Genomic DNA, 25,277 nt, shown 5'->3' on the forward strand with positions numbered 1-25,277 from the left:
TAATCAAATAAATGTAATGGAGTAAATGTAGTGCAGTACTACCCACCTCTGTGACCAACCTTTAGGAGATTTCGGTATTTTCCCATTCAAGTAGATAGGAGCTGTAATTTTAAGACAGTTGTGTCCATAAAAAAAAGCTGCCTGGGAGCGTTCCCAAGATGGCCACCAAGTGGACTGACTTGCCACGAATAGCTCTTTGATTGTAGTTTCCCATGATGTGCACAAAGATGAGCGTGGAGACAGGTTAACTGGTAGACATGATGAAAAATTCAGTATGGAAATAAATAGCAAAACATTTTTTTTTTAAAACTGCAAATGGTATGCAATTCACATTTGGGAAGACCCAAATTTCTTTTTATGTTTTTTAAGATCACAAGAAAATCTACAGAATATGCAGATCGTTTTGTATTCTTAAATACAAATGTAAAATGTGTTCAAATTAAAATAGCAAGCAGCGTATTAAATATGCTAAAATATCTTGAAGTAAGCCTACACAATCTGAATCTGTATATCTACAGTACTTTTGGCAAAGAAGGCAATGATTGTTTGTTTGTTTTTTTTGTTTTGTTTTTTTTGGTGCTTTTTTGTCATTTTTGGAGCTTAACAGATGTGTTCACTGTAAATATGAAAATTCTTCAAGATTTCTCCTTTTGTGTTCCACAGGAAAAAAAAACAAATAACAGCATATGTGAGTTGACAACATAATGACAACATTTTTATTTTGGGGTAAACTATTCCTTTAAGTGCAAGTCAAGTTAAGTCATTTTTAATTGTGTAGTACTTTTCACAATACACATCATTTCAAAGCAGCAAATCAGTAAAAATAAATAAATAAATAAATAAATAAAGAAAAACAAATACTGAAAACCAGGCTGTTATGTCTAATGTTTAAAATGTCTTAAAAGTCCCCATTGAGCAGTTACCTTGAAAACGGCATTGTAAACCATGCCTAAAATATTTTGTCTTTTGGCCCCCAGTGAGCAAGCCAAAGGTGACTTTGGCAAGGAACAGAAAATTACATAAGATATTCGTTTATGGAAAAAAGAAAAGAAAAAAAAACTGGGAGAAACCAGGCCCAGCGGGGGAGCCAGTTCCCGTCTGGCTATACAGTATCATATACAACATAATGCCAGTATCAGTTAGCTTTATATGTAATACATATTATGTATTAACTGAGTAAAGTGAGTTGATTTTTGGTAGTCAAATTTTCAAACTAAAGGGTAATGATTGAACTGTAAGATTAACGATTAAGTGTCTTGGAAGTCCATCCCGAACTGACTGTGGAAGTTCGACTGTTCTTTAATCAGTATATAATCATTAAACTGTAAAATGTGACTGGTTAATATAACTTTAAAAAAGAGAGCCTGTAATGTCTGACATTTTAATGTTCTCTAACTGCATATAAAGTTGTGCAGCAATGCACTACACAGATGCTGCCTCAGGGCCACTCTGATTGCCAATAATTTGTTTATTAATAATGACTCAAGGGATATATGAGAGCAAGGTAAAAAAATATTGTGAAGAAGTATTATGAATGATCCTTTGCAATTTAAAATGGTATGAAAGTGTTTGAAACTCTCGGTTGTACGCAGCATTTAAATACTTTGCAATCACAGGCTGTCAGGGTTGTATGTGTTTTTGTTCCATGCCATGTTAGTTCATCTTTCTTTGTCATGTGATCTTATCATATGTTTCCCATGTTCTTTTGTCTTGCCCTCATTGGTTCATCGTTTGATTAGGTTGTTAGCAGTCTTGTTATCTTGTTTAGAGTTCTAAGTGTTCATTGGTTTTCATTGTCATGTGTTCTCCCATGTCCAAGTATTTAACCCTCTTGTTTGCGATAGTCTATTGTCAGGTATTGTTTGTGTCAAGTTGAGGTTCATGTTTTGTTCTGTTCACGTTTGGATTTCACTTATGTAAATAAACTGCACTTGGGTTTTTCACATCGTCTTCGTCAGCCTGTCATTGCTAAGTGTACATTACACAGGCCCTGTTTTAAGTATTGAAAAATATAAAGCACTGACAGAATGTTGGCACTCAGAATGAGACACTCACTGTTTTTTATTATTATTGTCACAACAGCCCAAGATTCCACACGTACATATGCTGAGAAAGATAGAGGTAAATTATAAACCACATACCAACATTTATAAATTATATAAATGTAATTTTTTAAGATAGTATAGTTGAATGTCCACATTCCAAACTTTGACATATGAAAAAGTATATATGAAACACTGTAAATTGACTGTATCCAAGAATAGACTTGATATGATAACTAACCTGAGATATTTTTAATTTGTGTCCATGAACTATGTTTAAATTCAACAACATATACATTCAAGTTTAACCAAAACCGCTCCTACCCGAGAAGGAGACGAGAGGACAGACAGACTTGTGTTCACTCACACTAAAAGAGGGATGGAGATCAACTATTAGGACATGCACACAAAAAGACACAAGTAGATGTGCAGCATAGTCAGGAATACATATTTAAAATACAAAATATAAGTAACTGTATTCCACTACAGTTACAGTTTAAATCATTGGTATTCAGAATACAGTTACATTCAAAAAGTATTTTGATTACTGAAGAGATTACTTTGCATTTTATTGTCATTTGTTTCATTTAATATTTAGTTCTTTCAGATGGAAAACATTTATCCATATAAATGATGCGATCCAAGGTGCATTTGAACAGCAGTGAAACACTTTCTTATGATGTGGTACATTCATATGAGCAGACAGAGAAGTAAGTTTGAAGTAAGTTTGGAGCAGAAGAAATAGAAATAAACCTTGTGTTAATTGTCAGCTTTACGCTAAGCTAAAATGCTATTTCTAACCATTTTACATGCACATGTTACCAGGCACGATCATATTTTTTTATCAAGAAAATTCAGTTGGATCATAATTTCTTTTTTTCTAGTACGACCTTTGATATTAGGGCAAAAATCATATTTTTGATAATAATTTTTGTATTGTTTTCCTGTAAAAAAATATCTAAAATTCCTTAAAACAAGATCAATTTGATTTATCTTGTTTTAGAAACAACACTACATAAGATATTTAAGTTTTTCAGAGATTGTATTTTTAACATGTGTATTTTGTCTTACTGTACTGGCAGAGTTTTTAAAGTCAAAACAAGTGAAAAAATCTACCAGTGCTGAAGAAGTAATCCAAAGTATTTAGAATACGTTGCTGACCTTGAGTAATCTAAAGAAATACGTTACAAATTACATTTTACAGCATGTATTCTGTAATCTGTAGTGGAATACATTTCAAAAGTAACCCTCCCAACCCTGAGCATAGTTTAAGTACCTTCTCAAAGTCTCTGGTCAGGCTAGTTATATCTGTAATGAAGGAAATCCATCATTCTGTAGAAAAATAATTCTAAGAAAAAAATGTGCTCGGGCAACATTCTGTGGAAAAACTGCAGAAAAATGTCAGTCAAGTAAATGCAATGATGAGTGCAGGGAACAAATTTATTTCCACACAGGTGAATGGTTAAAATAATGTGTTTTCAATAAATGAATGCTTAATACTAAATATATCCCCCAAAATAATTATAATATCTCAAATACATAATTGGCCATCTAAAACTTGACAACCTGCCCCAATCTGCCATTTATTAAATATACCCATGTCCTGAGAACGTAGATTTTCTGATAAAAAATACCATCATTATATCATGGACTCAGGCCTGCATGTACACCATTTAATTATGTACACAGGAATTATTTACACTGACCCACTCGGTCCTTATCTGGGGGTTTCTGGAGAGGGATTGAATGGGACATCAAAACCAAGCTAGGCATTGGAGGGGCGGCTGACGCAGTCTCGTGGCACACCTCTCAAGTTGCTCTCCTACTTAATCTGTTGGAGGATTGGTTTAAGGACAGGCAATGGACAGGTGGTAGGCAGAGATTGATAGCTTGTGTTTTTTCTAACAGAGAAGAGGCCTTGGATGTAGGGTAGGTCTGCTAATGGGTGAGGGGACGTATTGAACCCTGGTTGTATGGTATGTCTCGATGGGAAAGGAGGAATTTCTTGATGGGAAAGCAAGAATGAGATGCAATCACAAGTATCCAGTTTCCATCTGCTGGTGGTGGCAGGAAGACATCCATAACCGTTGCCCCACCAGGAGATGTTCTGGGATTATTGGGGCGAAACATCCATGATAGGTGGCTCCTGGCTGATTGACACCGCAGCTGGATAACTGAAGGCCGTGGCAGAGGTTCGGCATGTAGTAATGCCCAGCAGGTTTAGACATTTACCTGTGCATCTGAGTAATATTCTGGGAGGCCAGTGACTACTGTGAATAGGGCAGATGGAGTTCAGAGAAGACTAACTTCAGGAAAGTCTGCACAGGGGTGGGCAGGCTAGTTACCTTACCCACAGGTCCTCATACAGGTGACACCCTAACTAACTAGGGGCACTATACAAGAAAACAGCCCGGTGGTCCTCCGAGAGAAGGACCAATTAGGACAGACTCTATGGACATGACTGGAATGGCCGTGGATAATGAGCAAAGGATCCTTAGGAAGTGCAGCTGTGGGTGGACGAGGTTAATGGCTTACAAGGTGCTGCGGATTCATCAAGGAAGGATGAAATGTGGCAGGAACAGCCAGACACAACCTTGCACTGCAGCAGCAGGTCAGACAAGAAGGATACAGAGCCAGGAACTAGACCAAAACCTGTGCTCCACCTTGGAGAATGCACTCAACGGAAGGGTGGAGGCCAAGCTTAATATGTTTAGTGACATTGTTAATGAAGAATGCATAGGTAGATTTGAGGAAGCATCAGGGAAGCAGCATGGTTCCAGGGTGATGGGTAAGAGAGAAAAGGAAATACTTCAGCTGGTGAAAGAGTGGAGGCAGCTTCACAAAACATAGAGAAGAGCAGATGAGCATAAGAAGGAGGGCTTGAAGGTGTTGTGGGATGCATAAGCGCTAGGTTGTTGGTTTTGAGGAGGACAGAGAGAATTCAACAGCAGAGAAGAAGGAAGGAGCTCGAAGAGAAGAGGAGTGAAAAGTTGGTGATGCCGAAGCAAGATCTAGATCACATGAAAGAACAACTAGGGGATCCCCATAAAGCCAGCCCGCTAGGCTCACCTGGATATGTCCCACAGCCAGCGGGTGTGAGATCAGGCAAGTGGTATAAAAAACCAGGGCAACTTCATCCCCGGGCCCAACCGGGATACCTTATAGGTTGTATAAGTGGCAGACTACTGAGAGTTGCCTGGAAGAAGCAGTGCATACCCCTGGACTGGTGAAAGGCAGTGGCCATCTTTATACCCAAAGAACAGGAATCCACCAACATAAGTATGTTTAGGAGTATTGCACTACTGAATGTATAGGGAAATATTTTCTTTTCGGTTGTAGTAAGGAGGATGTCGGATCTCCTCCTGAAGGGTGGATACATAGACACAAGCTGCCAGAAGGCAGGCATACCAGGTTTTCCTGGATGTGTGGGGCATTCGTCAGTAATATGGGAGCAGATTCAGTCTGCCAAGAGAGACAAGAAAGACCTCCATATAGTGTGGCTGGACCTGGCAAATGCCTATGGATCAGTTCCACACCAGCTCATCAGATATGCACTGGAGTTTTTCCATGTACCAGAGTGTATTAAGAGCTTGGTAGATAGTTACTATGGGGACCTGAAAATATGTCATGCAACACAGGAGTACATAACAGGATGGAAGTAACTGGAAAAAAGGATTGTGATGGGATGTTCAATCTCTCCCATCCAGTTCACACCTCCATTCAAGATCATCTTAACTGGTGCCAGACAGATGGCCCGACGAATCCATGCACAATCTGGGGTGAGATTGCCAGCACTGCAGAGCTATTTGGATGATGTCACAAGTATCCTCCAGACTGCTGCATGTACAAATAGCCTCTTAAAAAGGCTGGAAGAGCTTTTGACATTGGCCAGGATGAAGCTCAAGCCAGAAAGTTACGTAGCCTTTCTATTCGTAAGGGGATTAGAAGTGACCAGATATCATTTGAGGTGAATGGTGAAAGAATCCCGATGCTGGCAGAACAGCCCTTTCGAAGTTTAGGGAGATCATACACAGTAGATCTGTCAGATAAACACATGGCAGGGTTGGTTCTGAAGCAGCTGAAAGAGGGCTTGGATAAGATAGACAATTGTCATCTCCCAGGCAAATAGAAGGTCTGGTGTTACCAATTTACGTTGTATTGCCTGATGTGGCCGCTAAAGATGTGTGAGATCACTGCAGTGGCAGTGGTAAGGATGGACACCAAGGCCAACAGTTATTTCAGGAAGTGGCTGGGCTTGCCGTGTTGTCTTTCAGACATAGCATTGTTTGGAAGAAATGCCTTACAACTGCCATTAAAGTCCATCACCCTAGGTTACAAGCAGGAGAAGACCAGGCTGTTCTTAGAACTAAGGGAATCAACAGACCAGTCAGTGAAGGCTGGTCAAGCCCAGGTCTGAACAGACTGTGCCTGGAAGGTAGAGGAGGTTGTAAACAGGATGGTTACAAGACTGAAGCAACAAGAGTTTGTTGGAAGAACCCAATCAGGAATAGCAAGCCTTGGATGGGAGATGGCTCCCAAACTGTGGTCAGCAGCCTCTAATAAACAGAAGAAAGTGATGGTAGTGACAGAATAACTAAGATGGAAGAGGAAGGGTATATGATTCGAGCAGTCAGCCAGCAGCAAGGGTGCTGGACAATATGGGAAGGTGCATCTAATAGAGTTTTAGGATGGGCTGACCTGTGGAAGATACCCCAAGCTGGGTTAATAAAATCCACCTATGACACTCTTCCAAGCCCTGGAAATTTGTCTCTGTGGTAAGGTAAAGAGGAGAGTTGTCCCCTCTGCAGCACATGTTGGCTAGGTGCAAGACCGAACTTGGCAAATGGACAGTCTGACCTTGGCACAAGGATGGTATAGATGTCAGCATGATCAGGTTCTGTGAAAGCTGTCAGATCTTTGAGGTGTGTAGAATAAAGGCCAACAAAGACCATTAAGTACATTGAGTTTGTTAAAAAGGGTGGTGCCGCACAAGGCACGGCACGGCGGAAGGTCAATCATGGCACATGGAAGTGATTGGACAATGGTGGTTGATCTTGGCCAGCAGCTAAAACTTCCTTCTGAGATCACCATTACCTCCTTGAGGCTGAAATTGGTGCTATGGTCGGCATCAACTAGGAAAGTGATTGAATTTACTGTCCCATGGGAAAAGGGACCTGTGGAGGTTGGGTGTCAAGGGTTTAATGGAACATCAACGCAGCACCTGTTGACAAACATTGGTATCTTTGGATCAGAGTTGAAGAAGTCTCCGAAGGAAATGGCAGAGGAAGCAGAAAAAGGGAGCTTCTGGCTATGGTTAAGAAGGAAGGATGAAAAATGGGGTGTGCAGAAATGAGAAAGTAGGAATAGGGAACAATTGCGATATGTGGTGAGGTAGCATGTAGAAGAGAAAAGGAGTGGGGAGGAATTATTTACGCTTACCCACTCGATCTTTATCCAGGGGTTTTTGGAGAGAGATTGAATGGGGGAGCAAAATCAGGCCAAGCTAGGCATTGGAGGGACGGCTAATGCAGTCTTGCGGCTCGCCTCTGTAGGAATTTTAGCTCATTACTGGTTAAAAGGGGGAATAAAGATCTAATCTCTAGGGAATCTAACAGAATTAATATTTAACACCAAATCAACGTATTCTTCCACTGATATGTTGAAACTCGCGTCTTTATCAATTCTGGGAGGAATATCACCTAGTGGCCAACAAAATAATATCCTTAATTTAGCATAAACACTGTTTATAAGCAAGTAACAGGATCAGACAGTTAACTTTATGAGCATGAAGTACAAGACACTTCTCTTTGAATACAAACAAGACTTTATTAAACTATTCTAAACCTAATACATAAACTAATCTAGTGCACACACACACACACACACACACAAAGTGAAGAGTAAAGACAACAAGATTTGGAATACTGAAAATGCAGAATATTGAATTATGGCAATGTATGAAATTTAGCAAACCATGACAGAACAAACCATCAATCTAACCGTTTGTGACGAGGAGGAGGGTGTGGCCGAGCCGTGATGGTGCACAGCCGGCGCTGGATCAGCTGATCAGTGGGAGTGCAAGATAATGGGGAGCCGGAGGCTGCAGTTCAAGAGAGAAAGATGCACGCAGCCGTGCTGCATGTATGTTTGTTTATGTTTTATGTAGCTTTAAGTTCATTTATATCATTAAACCTTTATGCTGACTGTTCAGCCAGTTCCCGCCTCCTCCTTACCCATCCTTATGCTGTTACACCATTTCACATTTGTATTAGCCCACAATAACGTTATTGATTTAAACTAATACACCAGTTTAGCGAGACATGGAAATACTGTACTTGGTTACTTGGTCAGTTGATAAGTTGTTCTTTCGTTGTGTCGGCAGTCTGGGAGTTGAGTCAAAGATGACGTGAGGGGTCAGAGAATCCAATTGGGAATGACGAGTCAAGAGATGAATGAGCCAGGTTTCATTCATAGGCAGGTTGCTGCGGTGCGTTCAAGGACCGAAGGCAGTTGCGGCGAAATAAACTATCGTGAAAGACTTTGTGGAAAACAAAGACTGCATGATAATGCTAAAAGCTAAAAAGAAATATAGACTCAGCATAGACTTTGTGTTCAGCATAGATTCGGTGTTCAGCGTAGATTCTTAGTAGCCTTGGACACTGTTTTCAGCATCAACTCAACCCAACTCATTTTAACTCAACTCATTCATTCAATGTCATGAGGTTTTAACCTTTCTGACTGGGCACAACCCAGAAGACTTCTGACCAGTCAGAAATGAACTTGACCACAAGGCGTAAACAGCTTTTCCCGCCTCAAGTTAATTAGCATATCATTCTCTTGTTACATGCTTTCCAATATTTTCCTGCTCTCACTAAAGGTATTTCAGTCCTAAACTTTGATAGCAACAATACAATGCAAGTTATTGGATTTTACCCAACATCAACATGGACTTCATAGATACCAAACATGAGGGTAATGGTAATAATCATTACAATGGTCATAACATTCATGACAAATGATTAAAAGTGTAAAAAGAATAAATCATATAGTTAATGCCAGGATAACATTACATGAGGTAATAAGAATAAATCATATGGTTCAAGCAAGGATAACATTACATGAGGTAGTCTGACAATATTTAAGGTAGATATACATTTTAGAAGGACAAGAAAAATGTTAGTTCCATGTGTTAGTAAACCCAGATTAAAACGTATAATGGTTACTCCATTAACTTAGAACATGGTGATGCTTGATTATCTGTTATTGCAGAAGATATAGTCAGGCTAAGCCTGGGTATAAAATGATCTTGTAAGTTTTGTCCCACACACAGAGTTCAAAAGTTTGGTGCTTGTGTGGAAAAGTTCAGAAGGTCATAAACTGAGAACTGAATCAACCCTATGTCACTGTCCCGTGGGTTAAAGGGGGCCTCCCTAAGTAATGGCCCTTTTGTTTTAAATCATGCTGTTTTTGCTGTTTTAGCAGGATGGTTGACTCCTTAACCAGCCATTTGGCACTCGTTAATTATCTCAAATCAACAACCTAAAAGGAGTTAAGTCTCTCAACAGGGGACTCCTGAGGGGAGTGTGATCTTCCTCACAGTTCTTTTGTTCAGGAAAAAGGTCACAGGATGCAGTTGGGAGACTTTCGGCACCAAATGTACAGATTCATAGATTTATGGCCTGAAAAGGCCCTAAGGTCATTCTTACAGAAGGTTTGTTTATTGCTTTGTGGGTCCTTTTGAATGTTTTCTTCTTGGTGCACTTAAATCCTACACCTCTCACGTCGCTCTCCTACTTAAACCAATTCTCCAACAGATTAAGGATAGGCACTGGATGGGTGTTAGGCAGAGACTGATAGCTTGTGTTTTTTCTAACAAAGAAGAGGCCTTGAACATAGGGTAGGTCTGCTCATGCGGGGGGTGGGGTGGGAGGGTTGTGTATTGAACCCTGGTTGTATGGTACGTCTCAAAGAGAAAGGAAGAATATCTTGATGGGAAAGCAAGACCGAGAGGCAATCGAAAAGATCCGATGTCCAGCTGCGGGGGGTGGCAGGGAGACATCCCTTACTGCTGCCCCACCAACAGAAGATGTTCCACGATTAACACTTTCCAGCCGGAGCATCCAAATTTGGGAATAATTTTCCCATGATTCCTGTCTCAATATCTTCGCCGTCCAATCATGATTTTATTTCTGAAAACTGCCAGATACTCATGACAATATAAGCTAAAAGCACATATGATTGGTTAAGGGGTTGCTGGGCGTGAATAATAAATGTATCTTCATCGGCATCATCCTCCATTTGCCTGATCGAAGCCAGAGAGGATACGCCAGGAGATTACCTCCAGTGTTGGACTTACTGCTTCAAATTGAAAACGGAGGCGATCTTTTGAGGTAAGACAAGTTATTTAACGTGTTGTCAATACTGTCTATTGAAAGTCAAAACATTTTAGTTACGAAGCATTTATTTGTAGGAGTAACGCTAGTTATTTCTGGAAAAAATGACATGACCGTCGGTGTTCATCGGACAGGCAGCCAGCCTCTATTTTTAAGCAAATTTCTGTGAAACTTGCTAAATAAACATTAGCTAGCAGTACTATGTACATTTTTAGCTAAATATCAATAACTTTTTTGGCTTGTGAAAAATCCACCTGAATTTATGTGAGGCAGAGACCAGATGCTGTTCAGACCTTTTTTCTTTTTCTTTTTTTTTTACGCTGTTCAGACCTGCTTGGAAACTGGCTTGCTAGTTAGGTAAGTTATCTAGCTTGTTGATTTTCCCTTGTAATAAAACAAATGGTAGATACACTCACAGAAATATTTAAGCCTATTTGTAAGATTTATGTAATTTAAATGCATATAAAATTTCCATTCATTTGCATTACATAGTTTTAATATAAACATGTTTATATTAAAACTATGTAATGCAAATTAATGGAAATTTTATATGCAATTAAATTACATAAATCTTACAAATAGGCTCAAATATTTCTGTGAGTGTATATTTCTATAATTTAGCAGATAGCCTTACCCATCCATTACACAGACATGATTTTAGATTGTGTGTAGCTTCCTGTTCACAAGGAAAGTGTGATAGGGCTGTCTGCAGTTGGACATTCTGGTTAGTCTGCAAGCCTTTGGTGACTATTCAGTGTACGGATTTGGGAAGAACACACTGCTGGCTACCAATTGTGTACTTTTTTTCTGTTGTAGAGATGGATAGAGACTATGGCTCCCTGTTTAGCACCCTCAAGAGGAGGAGGCAGCTGACTGCTGATGAGTTTAGGTTCATAGCAGAGGAGGACATGGATCATGAGGGCATGTGCACACAGGAGGAAGATCTGCTGGACCAGGAACTACTGCAGGAAGACCCGGACCATGAGGAGATGGAGGATGAGATGGAACCTGATCCCCAGCCAAGACCATCAAATGGGTATATATGAATGTGTATGTATTGTTTGTTTCTATTTCTAATATGACTGATACTCACAGTAACACTAACACTTACTCTTATTATTTTGGGTATGGCTAGCCATTCTCACACAGGTCCCAAGTCAGCTAGAAAGCGTAAACGCTTCCCTGACTCTGTTTCTTATCCCTCGTAATCTGACATTGATTCACAGGCACCAAAACCTCTCCCATTTAAGCCTAGCCGTCCATTCGGTATTGACTTAGGTAGCGTGCGTCAGGCTGTGCGGTCAACCTCCAATGTGATGTTGCGAGAAATTGACTTTTTCATGCTGTTTTTTACTCAGGCTGTAGTTGCTGAGATATGCAGCTTTACAAACCGTCAGGGGTGGCAGCTCGTCCTAAACTGTCTGTCATATTCCAGCTACCAAGGAGCTTGGATGGAGGTGACCCCCGATGAATTTTACAAATTTCTTGGGTTGCTTATTTACATGGGGTTTTCAATTCTCCCTGATTCCCATCGTCATTGGGGAACCAAGTCACTTCAGGGCACGTGGGCGAAGGGATTTATGTCATGTGATCGCTACAAGGCTCTTTTAGCAGCTCTACATGTTGTAGACCCTACCACAGATGATAATCAGGATCACCTTAGGAACCTGCATTATCTTATGGACCACCTCAAACAAAAATGCCAGCAGCTCTTTCAGCCTAACAAAAATCCCGCAATAGATGAACGTATGGTCAAGTCTAAAGCTCTGTCAGGATTTAAACAATACATGAAGGGCAAGCCTCGACTTTAATGTTTACACAGGTAGTCATGATGGGCGTGTCACTGACTTGGCCACCAAAGTAGTTGAATCGTTACTGCAGCCATTCAAAGACCAGGGCTACAATGTTTGGTTTGACAACTTTTACACGTCCCCAGCTCTTATGGTTAAGTTGTTAGAAATGGGAACTCATGCCTGTGGGACATGCAGGGTGAATTGTAAACTGTATCCTGCAGAATTTAAAGACATCAAAAGATGGGAACTTAAGACATCTCTTGGGGATATGAGGTGGTGTAGGATTGAGGGGAATATACTTGTAATTCAGTGGAAGGCCACGCGTGCAGTTACATGCCTCTCCAATTTCCACAATGCGAATGGCTCAACCGAAATTACTAGGTTTGTAAAAAATGATGGCAACTGGACAAAAGAAGTATCCCTCCAGCCCACTGTCATCAGCGATTATAAAAAAAATTTTTTTTAAAATAAATAAATAAAAAAACATGGGCTGTGTTGATAGGTCAGACCAAATGATAAAATCTTACGACGTCTTACAAAAAACTCAGAAGTGGTGGAAGACTCTTTTTTTTTTTCACTTCATAGACATTGCCGTCATCAGTAGTTTCATATTGTTTAAGGAATGGCAACACATTCATGCAGCACCAGGGGATGAGCATAGACCAGTGAACTTAACCCAGATAGATTTCAGAGAAAACCTGGCTCTTCAGCTGGGAGGTATCAATATTCACGCAAGTTTCCCTTTGCATACACAAAAGCCTGTAGTCCCTCCATCATCACTCCACACAGCCCATGTCCCTAAATTTTAAGAGTCCTCTAAGAGATGTTGGCTATGCTATCGGAAAAGCAGGACTGACAATAAAGCTAAAGTAGCTTGTTGTGCATAGGAACGTAATGGCAAAAGACTTTGCTTGGTTCGCAATAGGAAATGTTTTCAGTCTTGGCACTCAGCTGAGTGTGACCAGTTTCGCGAAGAGGCCTAGGTTGGGCTGTGTTAACTGGTGTTGTCGTCCTCCCCCTCCCCTCTTTTCTCCCTCTCTTCTCTCCACAGGTATTGCAGTTGTTGAGTATTTATGAATTTATATATATTCTGTTCCTGCACTCTTTATTAAAAATGTATTTACTGTAGATAGTTCGAAATTTTGTATGTTTTGCTGTGTAATTTGTGTGTAATTCTAATGTTCAAATTAAATAAAGTGTGTGTTTTATTGAACACATAAAATGTATATTTCAGTGTTTGTGTCCTTCAATTTCAGATGCAATCTCAATTTATTATTACAGGTGCTCAAAAGGAGTATTTGAGGAGTGGTCATGTGAAATGAATCTAAATGTTTGTTTTATTCTGTTTTCCCACTAATCACTAGAATGGTCATAACTTATAAACAATAGATTATATTTCTAATCTGTCTGCTATTCTACATTGCCCACAAAATGATGCATATTTCATACACTCTAAGTTTCCCTCTAGCTTGTAATTAAAATGGTTAAAAAATGCAGTTGGAAGTATTGTGGCCGGAGAAGTTTTTGTAAAAATTGCTGTGTGAAATCTTATTGATAAAGGATGATAAGCCTTAAATAATCATACATATATTTATATCATTTGAAAGCCCTAATTCTTCTCTTCAATGTGGTATATACAGTTCAGGTGTGATATTATATAAATATGAATGTAATATGAATATGGATATGAATATCCTATTCTGGCACAGAATGGAATTTTCAGAATTTTGGGCTCAAGCTTTAAAGGGTTAATGGGGTGAAACATCTTTCCATGTCTTTTTATACACACAATGCGAACTGCAAAACATTTTGTTATTTTATTTTTATTCAACTATTTAGCTTATGTTATTAATATAGGCCAATCCAGTTATTTTTAGGAGAACATGTTTAAATCAGTATGAGGTTTTTATGCTTTCAGCACAGTATTTGTGGTTAATGGTCATATTCAAGTGTCAAAAGTATCACTGGTAATCAGCCACTGCCCATGCATTTTAAGTCTAGGCCTTCAGTGCGATTCATGCCATTAAGAAAACACAGTTTCACAATGAATAAGACACCATATGCCTATCATACATTATGTGTGTCATGGCAGATTCCCCAAAACAGCAATCGGAGCACTGTTGAGTCAAAGATTTCTCGGAGACGCAAAGTTCTGATTCTAAAAATAGACTTTTATTACAGAGTAACAAAGCTGAGGTGGTCTATGGAGCATATAAAATTACACTTTAGAACATGCATATTTTATACATTTTCTGTCCTCCTTATCTCTTTAGGTGATGGCCTCTTCATCTAATAAAATCATCTTATGCCCCCCTAGTTTCGTCACCACCATCTCCCTTCTAGCTGGTCATCCTGACCCAACTTGCTTCAATGGTGGCAAAAGCATGACTATTTCATTTTATATGCATAAAACACACTGTAATCACTTCATATGGTTACATATTTTATACTGACTAACAATCATTACTTTCTGCATTAATTTGATTAGTATATTAAATGATTTCCCTTATTACAGTCGTTGGTTACACAAAACATCCCTGTAAGATGGAGAAATGTGTGCGCTGCAACAGGAGGTGTTTGATCCTCAACACACACACACATCTCTCCCAATCCCTCCAGTGTTATTACACATATACATTCGTTTCATCTCGTTTCTAGCACTAATTAACGCACATATATTATCTGCATCTTTCAGGCACCAGGTAGTGCCTGACTCTGCTCTAATTGAAACATTAGATCATCCTTTTAGTATCGACACACACATCTCCTTCTGGGTTATTCACAGAAAGGGTCATACAGAGAAATACAGAGAGAGGCTATAATTCTCCATAGAGAAGTTAATTTGTATTTTTCCATTGATTTGCACTTTGATTATTAAACTGAGCAGAGCATGTGAGTGGAGCGGAGGGAGAGCAGAGCGTTGAGCGGAGCGGTGATCATTTCACCTGAGCGGAGAGCGCCTTTTTGAAGATTCCGCTCCGCTCGCTCAACCCAGAATGCGCTTCGTGATATGCTGGTTTGGGAATCTGCGAAATAAGCAATAGGCCTGATGTCATGGAGCTCTAACATTGTTTTAGTGAATTTGCCTACCTTATAACGTAAATAAATGCAGAGTATAAATCAAAGCTAAGAACGAGAAATCGAAAGGTAGTGTGGACTGTGGAGAGACCGTGAGAATTAGCAAATATTCCTTTTGGAGTCGTACCTGTCACATTGCCAGAGAGCACGAGGTTGTGCTACGCGAACATGGTAGCGCAGCAAAAGGTGAGCTAGTAGAGTACACTACTATTCGATAATAAATTAATAGATAAGTAAGGTATCTTGTTGTTTTGCCATCATATCAGTGCAGCTGCCAGCTTGATGCAGGCCTGGTTCTGCGGGGTTGTGAACATTAGAGCACCCTCAATTGAATATGTAAGCTTAATAATACTGTATATTGGCAAAGCATATTTCCTTGAATCCCGGCGAACACACACAAAAAAATCCCTGCATCAAATCCAATAAACATGTATGATCTTGCAGATCAGTGTGTCCTAATTTGCAGGCGCAGCATTCTGCTTTCATGCCTCTGTTGTACAATTGAGCATATGATTAGTAAAGATTTCCGCTCTCGCATAGAGAATTTCTTTGCAGAATTATCTCACTTAATCGACCGCCTGTTGTTTTCGATTTCTGCTTCGGGATAAAGTGGCACATAACTGCTGGTCAGTTTCCCAAAGCCAAATCCATACCTTAACGATAAGTGAAACGTAAAAAAAAAAAAAAAAAGACTAGATTAGTGGTTGCAGATAACATCTTCGACATTGCTTGCTGCATTCATGCGCAGAGAAAAAAGCTATAAATTATTGTACATTAGAAAAAAAAATGTCTTAAATGAAGGCAGTGTAATTTGTGAATTAAATAATTTTTATTTGTTTTAGGATCATTAAACATGAAACATGAAAACATTTCATCTTATATATATATATATATATATATATATATATATATATATATATATATATATATATATATATATATATATATGGACAAAATCTCACTTTATGCAGGACAAATATTTTTTATTTGTTAAATCCATGGTTAAACTCTGCTGTACATATAAAGAGTGCATGTACAACACATTGTTTGATGCATATAAAGTCCAGATTCACTTTATAATGCTTTAAAAATATCAAGAAAAAACAAAGGGGGCACATGGTATCTACTAATATAATAATTATTATATAAATAACCACAGTCCTTTATATTGCATATGATTCGTACATATAAAATTATAGGGAATATTAATAAAGCAACAACACTGAAAAAGAGAAAAACATTCACTGCTCTTTTCTGGATAACTTAATATACCCTTTAAAACTGAACACAAAATTAGGATGAGAAATTGCTCATATTAATTTACAGACCCAAAGCCTGATAGCATTAAATCAGAAATATATTAATGTATCAAATCTATAATCATTCCGTGGAGACAACGCAACTGAAAAACAATTATGAATTTCACTTTTACCTGGTACCAGTCCATGTTTTCATTATTGCCATAAACAACTCGAACAAACTTTAAAGTTGAAAAGATTGTGTTTTTCTGGGTCAGTTTTATCACTCGGGTCCAGTTTAAACTGAAAAGTGCAAATTTGCACGTAAGCGAGTTTCCTTGCCAACGCACGTTTTATCACTTGTAGAGGCATGTTTTATGACTTGTTTAAAGTAAATAAAGGTAATTAGAACTGAAATTTTTAGAACTGAAAAGTATTATTTGAAGATGTTGATGACATATGTGCTAACAGAGAAATATTTGACTGATTACAAATGATAAGGAAGTTCTGGTTGACCTGATTATCTAACAGCCGTTGCAAACCAGTCCAAAATAAACAATGAGATTTTATATACTAAAACACAACAATACAATCACATAATTTCAGATGTGTACATTACTAATCATTTGATAATTTAATAAATGTCAGCCTATGGTCTATATTTCACCCAGAGGGGCTCCTCAGCCCATGTGGGCAAAGGGGCAGTTGCTTGGGCCACTGTAGCTACCCTCCTGTGTACGTGTTTGGAACCAAGTATACTACAGAGAAATTTAATTTCGGAGCAGGATTTGAGCGGACGCTTTTTTACCAGTGAGCGTGAGCGGTACTTGAGCGGAGCATCCGCTTGGGCCGTGAGCGGCTTAGTGGAGCGCACACGCATGGAGTGGGTTATTGAGCAGAGTGTCACACTGCTCCGCTTCGCTCACATGCTTTGAAACTGAGTAAATGATAATTAAATCAATAAATGAATGATTAAATATCTAACATATTGACTAACATTCATAATGCAGTTATTCATAGTACATTGATTACACATTGTCATTTTTAGATCATTGCATATTGCATAAATTTTAATTCAATTATCAAAATAGATTAACTGAATGATTAAATGAAAATATTCCATACATGGCAGTCAACTAATAATAACAACTGACATTTTAAAAAACATGCACGAAAGCCAGAACCAAGGAGCTCTAATACCAAGAAAAAGCTCTCTAATAATATTTGTGATTTAAATTTTGCTTGCAATAAATTTTGTTTCATCAGGGTACACGGTTACTTTTCAAAACTTGATCCGGCACTGAATGCACAAGCAGCCTAATTTACATTTAGAAAACTCCTGATGTTGCTATAACAATGCAAAAAGCACTTACCAATTTCCTTGAAGTGAAAATCAGTCCTCCTTTCCTGTTTAATTAATCAATCGCACGATCGTGCAGAACATCTCTGGTTTTTAAATCCATAAGGATCTCTTTCTCAATGGCAATAACAGCAGTGATGACAGCCTTCTTGTCAGCAAGATCTCGCGCTCTTCGCTTTCAAATTACGTACATCACTTAAAGCGTGATTGCGTCACTCAAGGCCAGCTAGAAGGCCTGGACTGTGACATATCCTAAAGACCACCCACCAAGAACAAATAAATCAATCTGATTGGCTGATGAATCTGACAGTCTGAATTTAGATGCCCATTCACTGCACTGTTGAGGGATTCTGAAGATTATGAAGGCCTGGGGGTGGAGCTCAAACTCACGCGCTGCTTCGGCTAACAAGCTTGGCTTCGGGCATGCAATTTGTGAAACAGTTGTCACACTTTGCCTGTAAGCAATGAGGAATAAATTCTGATTGGATAAACTTTTAGTTTTTTGCTATTCGTTTGTAGATGAATTAGGAGTGGAAAGAGTTGAAAATACATAGGCAAAAAGGTCAATGAGAATGAAAGGATGAACAAATATTTATTTATTAGGCATGTTACGCCAGCAGAGAAGGCTTTGCTGGCCCTGAGAAATTGCCACTGCTGGTAATATTGAAACACTGTTGACAAGTGTGTACTCTCTTTCTTTTCTGTAGGATATAAAAAAGCAATTGCTTGCTGTTGCAGAGCTAATGGTGTGACCCTGAAGGGTATTATGTAGGAACTGCTCAGAGGCTAGTGTAGTAAAGCACCTATAGGGAAACGGTCGGAAGGTAGCCTAAGTAAAAGCCCCTAGAGAAACGCTAGGAAGGTAGCACAAGTAAAGCACCTAAGGAAATGCTTGGAAACTAACCTTATTAAAGTGGCTATAGGGAAACACTTGGAAGCTAGCCCTAATAATGTCCATAGGGAAATGCTCGAAAGCGTGCCCTAGCAAAGCAACAAGGGAAACGCTTGTAAGCTGGCCCTAGTAAAGCACCTAGGGAAATGCTCAGAAGCAGGCCCTACTAAAGTGCAATTGGGTAACATTTGGAAGATAGCCCTTGTGAAGTGCCAAGGGAAATGCTCTGAATCAATCTATCTATCTATCTATCTATCTATCTATGTGTCTCGTTTCTAAGGCTGTGTCCTCCGAAGTTCGCATTTGTCGGCCGCATATGTCATCGAGGCTGTCTCGTTTTAGAAAAACGAGTAGGACACTCCGAATGCATCCTTCGAATGCGACCTTCTTTCACGGGAATTCGGGGGATGCATGAGGTGTATCCTTCATGGGCACTCACAACTCACAATTCTTTGCTTCAACGGAAATGAACATCATTAAAATTATGCTAATTTGCCTGAAAATATGATGTTCAAACTCAAGTAATATTAATTCCCAAGTTGAAGTACCTCAGTAGACGGGTGTAGAGTATATAATATGTATAATTATAGTAATATATAATTAAAATATATTATTATAGACAAAGTACACCTGTAAAATCTAATTTCTTTTCTCTCTACATCATTATAACTCTCCTAAAATGTACCTCATACATTCCCTTCCAGAGGGACTTTGTTCCCTTCTCACTCAAAGTGCTCGAGCTTGTTGAAGAGTGGCGTGCTGTCATAGCAACCATGTTATGTTCTTTTTCCATTTGTCCTACGAAGGCCTTCTCCTTTAAATGAGGCTTGTTTAAAGGAGGGCGCTCGGTATACTGCAACCTTCAAAGGACACGTCCTAGCTAGCATGCAGCCTTCCAAACGAGACACAGCATATCTATCTACCTACCTACCTACTTAACTACCTACCTTTTGTCTAAGTATCTATACTTATATAGGACACATCATATATATATATATATCGGTGCTGTGAGTGTAAATTTCACTATAATAGTACAAATATTTATTGAACAAGATCACAAATTCAAATCAACAAGCTCTCGGTTCTGCAACACTGTATGGATGAACATTGTGTGCTAAAACTGTTCTCTTGTTGTAACAGGCACATGGTCATGATAGCACTACATTGCCCACTGTTGGTAGCAGAATGTAACTACAGAAACATGCCGAGCATAAGGAGGGGAAGCTTTGTGTTGTTTTGTTTGGCTAGCCATCACAGCTTATATCTGACTAATATGTTTTCCTTGCACCTGTTCTGTCACATTCTGAGGGGGTATTTACACTTGGTTACTTCATGCGTTTTTGTTGATCGAATAGCTATCCGATCATGAAAAATCATAGACGGGTAGATGCCCTCCAAGATGGATTTGGGACAGATATAAATCTGATCACTCAAACCAACTAAGGAGGGGGTTTGAGGTGCATTAATTCCAGACAAAACTTGGTCACGTGTAAATGCATCTGGCTGTTCAAGCCATATAGAGTAAGTACACTTTACTCCGCCCGAACATTGCTGCATCAGCATAGGGAAAATGCGAAACATAATAGCTGCTACCAAGTATTTGTATCCTGCCTGGCATTAACATCGAAAGTGAACTGTTTTATTTGCATATATCACAGGAATTGAAGGTCGGATTTATATCCGTTTGGCGAACACACATTTATGTGGCAAGTGTAAATGGAAAGTGCTTATTCAATTGGATAGCAATCCAATCCGTAAAGAAACGCATGGAGTAGGGCTGCACGATTATGACGAAAATCTAAATTGCAGATAAGTTCCTTTGATATTGTAATTGTGATTATTCATTTCAATTAATAGAATTTACATTAAATACTTATTTTGTGTGGGGCAGTTTCATGCCATATTCTTTATGTTGGCTCTGCATCAAAACAACTTGAGAACTGTGGTCCTGAATTGCTTTAATATTTTAACTGCATGAAAAAGAAATAGTGTTTTTCACATTTTTAATACATTTTACACAGTATCATTTAGATTGTGAGGATTACTGATATGCCTTTAGACTGGTTTAAACACGTCAGATTTTCCTTTGCATTCATGCACACAATGGCCCAAAACATATGCTGTAAACAATATTTTGGCACAATGGGAGTACACCTAAATGGAATTTTCACGATTATATAATTACAGCTGCCTGTAACTGTAATCTCAATTATATTTTCGATTAATTGTGCAGGCTTTGCATGAAGTGGCCAAGTGTAAATACCCCCTGACTTAACCTGCTTTGCTTGACTAAGAAGCAAATGGTTGTAATATACTGTACTCAGCTGTTCCCCCTTTAACCTCCCCCTGAGATCCTCTCTCATGGTCATGCTGTTTGATGTGTCATTCCTCACTCATCCACAAATGCTCAAGTCAGCCAACATCCTGGAGAAGTTTACACCTTCCACATTTGTTGTTAAGTAACCAAGCATCGTGCAGAGTTTATCGTGTATATTATTTTGTGGTTAGACATTATAAACCTCTTAATGAACTTTTGTTCTTTCCTATCAAATATCAGTCCAGTGTATATGTAAAATTGTCTGCAACATTAAACAAAGAGGTAAATTTGAGTTCCAAGCTGTAAGAATCAAACGTAATATTTTCCCAGCTAGTGGGCACATGTATTTTACTCCTTTGCTTGGCTAGACCAGTGAAACAAATGTATGCCTTTTCTAAATTAAAAAAATGTATAGATAGTCAAAGTATGAGTATTTTTAATTTAATTTAATTTTTGTTGTTTTACAATCAGGCAATTGTGGGGGAAATGAAATGATAAACCAAGAATAAATGCATATTTCTTTTTAATTTACTTTGTTTCATTTATCGTAACAATACTTTAAAATCTGCAATTTTATAATAGTTCTCAATGAGTCGCATATTTGTAAAAAAATACAGTATATATATTCAAAGTACGTGTTTACTTGTCCTGTGAACATGATTTACAGTATATGAGCCAGAATAATTGTATTACTAAATCATAATAGACCCTTTTAACATTATGTACAAAATATGGTAGTTGTAAGTGTTTTGTGACAGGTTTTACATGCTTCCGTTTAAGGAGCTTTGACAGAGACATCATCTTTCAGAGGGACACAGTGGAATTATTTGTTCATGTTACTAATTGCACCACCCATGTAAAAATGTTCACATTAAATCAATTCATGACAATAATTGACAACTCTTTGTAAAAAAAAAAACAAAAACGTAGGCCCTTCAAATTTCAAACTAAATTTCGGTCACAATTGTAACCAGTGGTATAAAATGTGTTGAGGCTTTTTTTTTTTTTACAAAGATTTTGTTACAAAAAAGTGCTGTGGCAGTACCGTGGTTCAGTAATTATATCAGAAGGTAATGCCATGGTATTTTTATAATATCATATATAGAATATGGTACTGTTTTAACATTAATGCATTAGGTATCATGATGAACAAACAACTGAAAATATATTTTTTACAGCATTTATTCATCTTAGTTAATGTTAGTTAATACAAATACAGTTGTTCATTGTTAGTTCATTGTGCATTAACTAATGTTAACAAATACAACTTTTGATTTTAAAAGTGTATTTGTCTATGTTGGAATTAATGTTAACTAAGATTAGTAAATGCTTTAAGAGTATTGTTCATTGTTAGTTCATGTTAACTACTGTAGTTAACTAATGGTTAATAAACAGATCCTTATTGTAGTGTTACTGATATTTTCATATAGGCCTACAATTGTGGTGGAATGATACTGTAAGGTACTTCAAACCATACCATGGTATTACCATCATGGCAGTGTAACAAAAGAAGAAGTTATATTTATGGTAATAGCATTGCACTTTTTGTAGTATATATATATATATATATATATATATATATATATATATATATATATATATATATATATATATATATATATATAAAGCAGCATCCAAAACGAAACTGAGTACAATTTTTAAGATTCTTCCTCGAAAATTATTCAAAAAGAAATGCACACTGATTATTATACAAATAAAATTTGCTGGAACTAAAAAATAAATAAAAATAATCAATCTGAAAGCAGTGTATTTTAAATTTGATATATTTGATGATTATTTATATTGTGGTTGCACGATGTGTTTGATGTCATGAAAGGCCCTAAAACATCTCTTCAAAATATATCTTAAAATAAGCATCACATTCCGTGTATGACAAAATACACAGCAGAGACCTGGAGACTGCAGATAATAATCACATTTTCCTTATAACGTGCATCAGTAGCTTTTTGAAACTGTTTTCTTTATGTGACAATAACGTAAAGGCCATTTTTGTGAATCAGTAGCATCTGGAAAAAAAGGGTGGGGGGGGGGCGGTAAAAACAGTGCCACCTAAATTTAGCAACTACGCAACTGACGCGATCCGGGACACACCCCACTGGCACTGGCTTCGCGTCGACCGGCCCTCAACAGTTTCACCAATCACAGCACGCGGCTGTTTTTGAGTGTCAGGTCATTAGACCACTCACGAGATACAAAGTCATGATGGGCGGGGCGTAGACTGCCGAGGGGTGGAGATTTGGCGGTCATTCACAATCTTGCTGCTCCACTCTGGACGGCGTGTGTTGAGGGGAAGGGTGAAGTAGCACAGCACTACAGTATTTATAAAGAAACGTCCTAACTAACAAAGTTCCGAGGCACTTCAGAAAGGGTCTTCGCGTGGAGCATCAGGAAATCAGTTCGACAGATGCAGTAACCGTGAGTTTAAGTGTCGGTGACCGTTGATTAGCGGCTGCGCTAGCTGTTGTGCTAACATCGTTTACATCCACCGTCATCAAGCAGCATCAGCCCCGTCCTCTTCAGAACCGAGTTGATTCGCTCCACCCCCGCCTCTGACGGGACTCCTGCGAGCACTCGCGCTTTAGGCAGCCGTTATTGAGTTCACCCGCCCCGCTGGAAAGGGTGTCGGAGCTGAGACCTTCTCTGTGGCTCCCTTGCCCCCCCTTCACCTTTGCCCCTCACCCTCACCTGAAACACTGGACACACACAAGCGGCCGGAGAACAGCGAGAGGCCCGTGAAGCTGGGGGTGGTACCGGACTCGCACGCTGTCGGAGCGCCCAAAGAGAGGCACAGTCGTGGGGACGCGCCGACGAGCATGGACGGGATGGCGGTGGAGGTGCGCGGCTCAAACGGGGCCTTCTACAAGGTAACTTCATAAAAATAGAGATTTAAACAATAAGAAAACACATTATGCACGTGAGAGTGGTCCAGTTTAGGCATGCAACTCCATGTCAGGTCAGCTGAAGTGTGATTCACAACTGATCTGAGTCTGCTGAGTGCAATATCACTTTCAAAGAGGCCCGAGACGGAAGGACGCTTTGGATCGGCGGTACCGGGTCGGGTGTTTTGGGGAAGCGTCGACCCTGGTCGCATTAACTGTTCATAGCCAGGCTTGGGTGTAGTTTATTCATTAGTTGGTAAGCTAGAGAACCATTGAGTCCTGTCAGCAGGTTAGCTAATGGGTCCGTGTAAAGGAGCCAGTGGCATCTGACTAGGTTTTGAGCCACAAGGCCGTATATATGAAAAACGTCAGGGTTATATTGTGTATGATGTCCGATATGGGACATCTGCTGCCCATGCTTCTGTGATCACACCACTGTGCTCTTTGTTTGGTCGGTCAGCTTGAGTTTAGGTTAGTCCGTGGGAAACCACTCAGTCAAGCTTTTTAGATGAGAAAACATGTTGCTTCTGTGTCAAACAGATGGGATGTTTGGACCCAATACTCGTTTCTGTGCCTGGGTTGCTTAATATTAAGGTAAATTAGTTCAGATCAGTCCTAGTTGAGATGAGCTTTTAGTCACACCCTCCAGCAATAACAAAGCCATTGTCTAAGTGCAACAGCTATTTCACATACATGTATCAAACAGAGTCACACACTTTTTATATTCTAAACAAAACAGAGGGGCGAATCCCTTTACTATGAATACAGCTCGGTCAGTGTTTTGGTTCTGGCATCAGACCATTTTTGTCTGTCTGTGGGCAGATGATATCATGGTTTGTGATTTCTTCTGTGGTGTACTTTTTTGCAGTGAGGTGACAGTTACGGCTGTCTCGAACTGTAAAACTCTGAGGGGCTGAAGCAGGTGGGAGAGGAACAAGTGATCTTTTTCCTGACACTGGACACTCTACAACCCCCCACCAATACTATTACTACCAGTCTCATCTCTGTCCTTATCCTTCTCTCTTTTTCCACTTTCCTTCCATAGCCATTATGCACTCAAAAAGATTACATTTTCAATATCGTCAGTTTTACTCAATCCTCCCATGTTTATATTATTTAAAACATTCATGTAACCAAGAGAACTTCAATAAATGGAGTTAATTCAACTAAAAGAAGTGTCTTGTCAGCTTTACTTAATCCATTTGTGCTAGGGCAACAAGAATATGTTTTTGTTTGGTTAACTGAATTTCTAGTCCTCAGCATC

The 25,277-nt window shown here is 38.9% G+C and overlaps 1 protein-coding gene across 4 annotated transcripts in view; it reads left to right on the forward strand.

The window, feature by feature from the left end:
- Window positions 1-23,366: 23,366 nt before the first annotated feature.
- LOC127442707 (RNA-binding protein FXR1-like) overlaps window positions 23,367-25,277 on the forward strand; it is a 30,070-nt gene continuing 28,159 nt past the window's right edge. For all 4 annotated transcript variants that reach the window (XM_051700902.1, XM_051700907.1, XM_051700908.1 and 1 more), the window contains exon 1: window positions 23,367-23,998. In XM_051700902.1, coding sequence (XP_051556862.1) covers window positions 23,948-23,998 — 51 coding nt within the window. In that variant the 5' untranslated portion in view covers window positions 23,367-23,947. The remainder of the gene's footprint in view (window positions 23,999-25,277) is intronic.

This window comes from Myxocyprinus asiaticus, chromosome 1 (genome assembly GCF_019703515.2).
Source record: "Myxocyprinus asiaticus isolate MX2 ecotype Aquarium Trade chromosome 1, UBuf_Myxa_2, whole genome shotgun sequence".
Classification (NCBI taxonomy): Eukaryota; Metazoa; Chordata; class Actinopteri; order Cypriniformes; family Catostomidae; genus Myxocyprinus; species Myxocyprinus asiaticus.